This window comes from Zea mays, chromosome 2, assembly GCF_902167145.1.
Source record: "Zea mays cultivar B73 chromosome 2, Zm-B73-REFERENCE-NAM-5.0, whole genome shotgun sequence".
NCBI classification, from domain to species: Eukaryota; Viridiplantae; Streptophyta; class Magnoliopsida; order Poales; family Poaceae; genus Zea; species Zea mays.
In genome coordinates this window covers 72,690,071-72,698,653 of record NC_050097.1, presented here as the reverse complement: position 1 = coordinate 72,698,653, position 8,583 = coordinate 72,690,071, and the positions used below count along the sequence as shown (strand labels likewise).

General features: G+C 41.8%; 1 protein-coding gene across 1 annotated transcript; it reads right to left on the bottom strand.

Moving 5' to 3' along the window:
- Positions 1-2,020: 2,020 nt before the first annotated feature.
- Positions 2,021-3,331, bottom strand: LOC109944004 (uncharacterized). The gene has a single exon (XM_020548333.3). It carries the CDS (start codon positions 3,083-3,085, stop codon positions 2,465-2,467), a length of 621 nt encoding a protein of 206 aa, XP_020403922.1. The 5' UTR covers positions 3,086-3,331; the 3' UTR covers positions 2,021-2,464.
- Positions 3,332-8,583: the final 5,252 nt, after the last annotated feature.

The window sequence follows — 8,583 nt, the reverse complement described above, 5'->3', positions numbered from 1 at the left end:
CTAAGACTTTTTGGAAAACTTAAAAAGTGTTCTACAACTTTGGTATTGTCATCACAACAAGATTCAACACTTAGCAAGGTTAAAACAGCTAATACAATAGCTCTGTCCAGATTTGGACAGATTCAGACATGCAACTTCAAAAATTCACAAATGAAGATTCAGACATCCAAACAAATTGATTCTAGACTTTCTGGAAAGCTAATTAAATGTTCTACAATTTATTTATAAACATCCCTGGTTGGTTTAGCATGTATCAAGGGTAAAATATACTATGAAGGCTGTGCTGTCCAAAACTGGACAGATTCAGTCTTCACACTTCAAACACATGTAACTTAATCTTCAGACCACCAAAAATAGTGATCCAAGACTTTTTGGAAAGCTTGGCAAAAGCACTACATAACTTTTATAATCACCAATAAGTTATTCCAGGTTTAATCAAATCAAACATTACAGTTTTCGAAATCTGTTCTGACAGAGGACAGAACACAGCAACCAGTTTGTAAAATTCATAACTCTTAAACTATCAGGCCTGTGTTTATGAAATTTTAACACAAGCAAGATCAGAAAAGCATCTACAACTTTCTTATAATGACCATGAACAGATTGTAACATTAAATTAGGCAAACAATGCAGTTTCTGAAATCTGTACAGAATTTGGACAGATTCAGTCACTGAATTTGTAAAAATCCTAACTCCTAAACGATCAGACTTATGTCTGTCAAATTTTAACACCAGCAAGATAATAAGGTTATCTGCCACTTTTTTATAGCACATATCTACAGAAAATACAATTTAGTTCATCAAACATACAACACGACAAAAACAGCGCGTGCAGCCCAAAACAGCAATCAATAAATTTCAGCTCCTATATAATTCAAAAATCGCCATGATCTAGAGACTTGAATTATTATAACACTTTGACATTTGTTAGAGTTAAAATAACCAAGTGAGAACTAACAAGTGGACTTACTAATTTTTATCTGTGTCATTATGAGCACTAGAAGTACCATATTTAATTAACAACACATTCTCCCCGATAGTCGATATCGAAATGTTGTTCACACAATAATTTGCATTTTAACGTAGACAGCATATGAACACTACTACATTTTACCCGCGACCGTAACCATACATATGTAAACTACAACAAGCAATTCACCGTGATTACGAGCTTAACCACGCCATCTAACAATTTGGTTAACTAGAGCAACGACATCGCCGCTAAATAACATACACGTCAACTTGCCTTTTATTGCCGCAATCCGAGATATAACATATACTACAACATTTTATAAACCCACAGATTCACAAGTATATTCGCGCATCGACCAACTCATATGAATCGTAAACCACAAATCTCCAAATCGCAATCACCACGCATTTACTTCCCAATCATGAACACATACATGTTTATCCTACGAACCGAGTATTTCAATAATTATTCTAAAACAACTAACTCCATTACACACTTGTATCACAAATCTACTTGACTTACTTGAAGTGTCTACTCGAAATCGTGAGCACAATCATACACCATATGCGAAGCATAATTTAACTAGCGCATAATACGCATCGTTACGACTCGACTTATAAATATAGAGAAGTGACGACTACTTTGGCATGTCACCACCTCTCTATATAAGCCAAAACAATTTCTACCTATTCTAACCGAACTTTCGTGGCGAGCACATCTTATATTGCCCTGTCTCGCATACAACCATGTGGTGGCGTGCACTCGAGACACATCGATCAACGTGGCGCGACTACTAATATATGAACTCCGATACTCATGTTTTAATAATTCATCCTCTACGCAACTAGCATTTTCTAACTACTCGTCACAACAATAAATATGTTCCCTATACAATCATGAATCCCATCACATTGCATAAAACAATCACACTTTACGCATAACCACATATCGATGCATTCCCCACAACAAAATCCGCATTTTGTAACTTAGTTTTCGCATTAAACAACGCATATCATATTTTCCTATCAAAATATAAAAACAGCCGAGTTCCTTTCTTCTTCGTTTTCTTCTCTACGCAAAATTCAATCCATACCAACACAATTTTTAAACATGCACCACATCGACCAAAACATAATTAGACAACTACAAATCGCACGCATCGAACCTCTTGTTCTCCAATCGCAAACGCGATCCTACCAATGTGCATAATCGAAACATTTTACACACATCCATTCAAAATAATTAATCGAGTCGATCGAGAGCGATATGCATCGGCTCACCATAAACAAAACCAAACGGTGTTTGTGAGGACGATGGCGATTCGGCTTTGTGCATCGCTCCGCACATCGACGAGCGTCGAGCGGCTTGCCTTCTTCTCCACGCAAAACACGGGGTTCTCTCCTCCACAAAAATAAAACAAAGCAGCACACATACATAATTAATCATAGGAAAATAATGTCGATGCGGAATCGAACACGGAGCGTCGCGGTCTCACCGGGGTGAACGACGACGACGATGGGGCTGCGCAAAAACAGCAAACAATCGGCGAGTGTCGACGGCGTGCTGTTCACTGCGCCTTATAAAACAGCAAGCCCACAGAGCGCGGAGACGCCGGGGCTGCTGCAGGAAATCGATGACGCGTGGCTTGCTGCGCATTTCGTCGAGCACACAGCGAGCGTCAACGGCGCACTGCGCAGCAGCACGCATGCAGGGAAAAAGCCGGGTCGCGAGCCATGGCGGGGATGCTCCAGGGCGTCTGCTGCAGCGCGCCATGGGAGAGGTTTGCGCCAGCGAGGAGAGGAGGGTCGAGCTGCTGCTGCTGTGGAGGAGAGGGAGGGGCGCTGCTGTTGGGCGTCCATGGAGCAGGAAGGTGGAGGTCGGCCGAAGGTGGAAGAAGGACGCCGAGCACAGAGGCTTTGGATGCCCTGGTTGCTGGCCGAGCAGGGAAGAACATGGGAAGTCGCCATGGGAGAAACTTGAGCTTGCTGCCATGGGGGAAAGCTTCAGCGCGCCGAGGAAGAAGGAGCGCCCTGCTGCAGGGGCGTCGAGCGCAGGGAGCAGAGGGCTGACCATGGGAGAGGGGCCAGCGCCCTGGGAGGAGCTCGGCGGCATGGGGGCTTGGAGCTCGGCTCCCTGCCTGCTGCCGTGTAGGAGGAATGGGGGAGCTGCTGCGTGAGAGAAGAAGACAGGGAGGAAGAATGGCTGTGGCGGCTGGGAAAAATTGAGGGGTGGGAGTGCAAAAATGCCTCCACTTGCTAGGAGAGGGCTGCTATTTATAGAGGGGCACTAGGGTTAGGGTTTTCTCATGGGCCAAATGGGCCGAGCTAGAATGGGCTTGGCCCAAAACATGAAATCGGGTCGCGCTAATTTATTTCCCGAATAAAAATGCTCCCGCGGAATTCATTTCTACAGAGAACAGAGCAGAGCGAATTAGAGTTTCGGCGAACGGACGATTGAGCGATTAATTCGACCGAGAGTTTGATTCGAATTCGCTCGGAAATAATTCACTACGCATGATTCGAAAATAAATCGCCTCAAAATATGACCGGCTTTCGGATTTAGGATTGAAAGAGACAAATCGCGACATTTAAAATCATCGCTGATGCTGACTTTTAAATTGGGATCGAACACAGAGGTATGAGTCGAGTCGGATAAGAATTAATTAGAGGGCGACGTACTGAGTATTCCGTCTGAGAGTACAGACTCGAATAAATAGTCGAACATAGATCAAGGTTCGAGAAATTAGACTCGGGCTCAGATCAAATAACAGCCGTCGAGAGTTTGATTTTAAAGAGCTTCATATGAGATTTATAATTCGAGAATGATTTCCGAGTTTGCATTCGTGCCGAGGATAAAAGTTTTAACAGTCTCCAAAATTGGCCTTCTATGAGACTGAGTAACTCCGAATTCGGTGAAACGTGAATAAATAATCTGGATAATCAAGGACATACGCGAGCGAGGAATAGAAATTTTTACTGAGCATCCGAGATTAGGATAAATCTCACGACGTAACACGAAACTGACACCTGGGGTGTCACAGCCTTCCCCCCTTAAAAAGAATCTCGTCCCGAGATTCGAATGAGGATCTTTAAGGGTGGAGAAGCATGTAACTCCCAGGCTGAAGATAGATGCAAATTCATGAGGTGGGATTTGACAAGATAATGAAGATAGATTTGGATAGAATATCGCGGCATGCTGAGACAAAATGTAGCGATCACTCTGAGAGGATGTTCACAAAAGATAGCACATCAGTATAGTCTCGTAATGAATCACAACTATTAATCATGATACCAGCGCGTGCCGAGCAGCTCAACCATGTGTGCGCGCCCACAGGAGGCTCTCGGTTTCGTCGCAGCACCATCGGTCGTTAGTCATGACATCATTACCAAACGCAACCAATAAGGAATTCACATAGCACAGATAGATGGAGCCCATGAGAGTATGGCCCAGAAAATAAGAATGTGATCAGAGTTGAAGCAGAGATTGCTGGCAAAAGAGCATCACATAAGAATTTTCTTCAACTTAGAGAACTATTTCTTGATCATCACGGGGATTATCAACCAAAGATCGATACGATATTTGATATGAGGAGGAACCAACCATGATATCGAGACTGATAAGCTTTTAGAGACATGGGAGATCCAAAGGTAACAGCAACATCCATTAATCCACATGGATATGCCGTTTAGAGATAAAAAAATTGATAAAACAACATCATGATCCTCGGAGAAGGGGTATGAGACTGACCAGAAATGAGAGATTTAGGCAGATCAAAATCCGATACTGGAGAACGAGTTATAGCAGATATCCAGATAATAGGGCAGGGTTAATAGGGGATCCGGAGATTCGGATGATAAGCCACAACATGATTCACCAAGGTAAAGATTTACTAGATTCGGACAAAGGAGAGGTAGGAAAACAAGATCTGCTAGGATGAGCAGCAGAAATGCTATGAAGATTCAGGACAGGATCTATGGAAAGAAACATGGCCTTGATAGGGTTTGCGCAACTAGACACCAACAATAATTTTTTTGACACAACAAGTGCACAAGGAAATTTTAGTCGATTTAGGGGTCAAGCTATGGGTGTCTATAAGTTGTGCAGGTTCAACGTCAAGGGTAAAACACTCAAGGGCTAGAAAATACCAACACAAGCATGATTTTTTTTTGGAGGTTTCACTTTCTAAACTCAAGGTTGTTAGGATGGGGGTCTTTTTATGAACAGGATGGATAACATTTTTTTGCAAAAAGGTTTGAACATTTACAATACCACCTAGATAACAAGGCAAGAGAAACACATAACACAACCTAGTCAAGACTTACCAATCCGACACAAGGTAAAGCATTTCTTATAGTTCTTAACATAGCAGTACATCACATTATTCACAAGTTATTATTGGAATAAAGGTGAGAGAAGCATGTTGAGGCACAAGAGACAATTATAATGCGACAATCATGATGCATGCTCATTCTAGTCGTCTTCTCAGACCTGACTAATTTTTCGGATGCTTCTACAGCATCCTAATAGTAGTAGTAATAGCCTTTATGGCCTATATAAATATAGCCACCTAGCTACCCATCTATTTCCTAAGGCTTCACGTCCTAGGTCTATCCTTATCGTCCTGATATCTATCCAACTTTGGTTTCTAGCAAGTTTTACTTTAGAAAAGGTTGGTAATCATGACTTATTGACTTCTCTGTGATGGTATTCGCTCTGATACCAGCTGTGGCGGAACCGCCCGAATTATTCCAGCTTAAGTGCCCAAGTCACACCCGCAAGGGCAGCAACGCACTTAAACCAGAATAACCCGTCAGTCCCTCGGATCTAGTCCGACAAGGCCACTTATCCAGGATCGAATACCACTAGCTCACTCGAAGGTGAGGCACAGAGAAATACAATAAAACATAATACCACAAATTTAATAAGTATCATTAGTGATTACATTATCGGAGTTTCAGAAATAATAACCATAAATTTTTAATGCAGCGGAAATAACTAACGGAGAAAACCGAGTAACATGGCGAAGCCTGGCCACGCTACTCCTCCTGGTCCTCTCCTGCGGAAGCAATAACCCACTCGACCGTCTATCCCGGTGGCAGGGATGAAGGCCAAGTCACACCAGCAACAAATCATCCTAAGGAGTACCTGCAAAAATTGTGCCACAAGCAAGGCTGAGTATACTAATACTCAGCTAGACTTACCCGGTGTGAGGAGTCTACTCCTCTACCTCTAGACATGCAGCTATTTGGCTGAGGGGTTTGGTTTGCCAAAAGCACTAGCTGAGTCTAAAATCAAGTTTTAGCTTTTCAAGTTTTAGTACAATCCTTTTAACTAAGTGAGTACCTAGCTACTCATACATGATATCAAACATTTTTAGCAATCAACATCTTTTTCCAGTCACCTCATTTCCACTTATTACTCAATGCAGCAGCATGGATCAAGCAGTCTCATTAGCTGCGAGAAGCAGACGATTCGAATCGAGTTTTTAAACCTTGCAAGGTAAACCTAAACACACGACATGTAGGGGCACTCCGTCCCCACACACATCAATCGTCCCCATCGATTCCCCGTCAGCAGATCAGGGCTCACCGCCTTGGCGTACAATGCCTCACTGACCCCGACTGCCGTCGTGCAGTGACCGCACTTGTACCCACCATAACCGGAATGGGAGACCACGTCTCAGGTCGCGTGAGGGGCAAAGTCTACTGCCAGGTTCAATCAGGTACTAGGCTTACCGATTTACCATATTTCTCGGTATGTGTTTAGTACGTTCAAACGCTTGACTCACGGTACCACACCTTAATCCTTATTCAAATTTTCATCCCGTGGACAACCAATCCCCATGGATTGTTGTCCACAACCAGCATCATTATGAGAAGAAAGTGGATACAACCAATTTCCTGACCTCGCGCGAGTGCTAGAAAAATCACTCGACTTCTACCGAGATCCCTAATTAATAAAGCAGCTACTCGACCTAGCATACTAGTATCCATCACAAGAAGGATTCCTGAGATCATGCAACTAGGGTTTCAGGCAACTCCTACACTTAAGTGCACAGTACAAGCCTACAAACATTAAGTGCAGTAAAATAGCATATATAACGGTTATGCATAAAACCGGGGCTTGCCTTTAATTTTTAACACTTAGATAGTGTTTGCTGGGGGGAGGTGCTCGCTTGGCGAGCATCCACTGGTTAAGTCCATCAGTCTTCAGGTCGTCCACCACTGCATCTTGTGGTTGGCACCACATCACTGGCTCGATCATCATCTCTCGGTCCTATATGGGGTGCAAGATGCATATGGATGAATATAATGAAAGTAGCACAAGGTAGCACAAGATGTACAAAGACACAGTGGTGAACTAAACATTTAATTGGAAGACTCCGTAAACAACCACATGTTAGAATTAGATATCTACACTTCATCGAGCGCACAACATCGACACCACTGGAAGGACGACGATTACTACTTTTAATTAACCAACACAACAGGACATCACACGTATGATCATTTATTTAACTTGCTACGGCTTTTCCTTAGTTCTCCTATTGACCACACAAGAGCAACCAAGACAACGTAGGTTTAAACAAGACATAGGCATCAATAACTACAAAACTTATATCCACAACCAACTACAGCAAGCAAGCACATTAATCACGGAACACATGTTAACCTAAGTTTAGCCATCACAAGTCTATGTCCGTTAAGCGCTAACTAAGCATTTTTAGCCAAAATGGTGAACTAAACATTCATTTGAGCACGTGCAGATTTTTAGGACAGCAGCACAGCAGCTACTTGTTTTAGTCATAACTCTTTAAATATTAATCCAAAAATAGCAAACTAAGACTTTTTGGAAAACTTAAAAAGTGTTCTACAACTTTGGTATTGTCATCACAACAAGATTCAACACTTAGCAAGGTTAAAACAGCTAATACAATAGCTCTGTCCAGATTTGGACAGATTCAGACATGCAACTTCAAAAATTCACAAATGAAGATTCAGACATCCAAACAAATTGATTCTAGACTTTCTGGAAAGCTAATTAAATGTTCTACAATTTATTTATAAACATCCCTGGTTGGTTTAGCATGTATCAAGGGTAAAATATACTATGAAGGCTGTGCTGTCCAAAACTGGACAGATTCAGTCTTCACACTTCAAACACATGTAACTTAATCTTCAGACCACCAAAAATAGTGATCCAAGACTTTTTGGAAAGTTTGGCAAAAGCACTACATAACTTTTATAATCACCAATAAGTTATTCCAGGTTTAATCAAATCAAACATTACAGTTTTCGAAATCTGTTCTGACAGAGGACAGAACACAGCAACCAGTTTGTAAAATTCATAACTCTTAAACTATCAGGCCTGTGTTTATGAAATTTTAACACAAGCAAGATCAGAAAAGCATCTACAACTTTCTTATAATGACCATGAACAGATTGTAACATTAAATTAGGCAAACAATGCAGTTTCTGAAATCTGTACAGAATTTGGACAGATTCAGTCACTGAATTTGTAAAAATCCTAACTCCTAAACGATCAGACTTATGTCTGTCAAATTTTAACACCAGCAAGATAATAAGGTTATCTGCCACTTTTCTATAGCA

Bases quoted from the DNA above. Each gene is read 5' to 3' on its own strand.
- LOC109944004 (XM_020548333.3), bottom strand. From the start codon at position 3,085: ATGCCGCCGAGCTCCTCCCAGGGCGCTGGCCCCTCTCCCATGGTCAGC.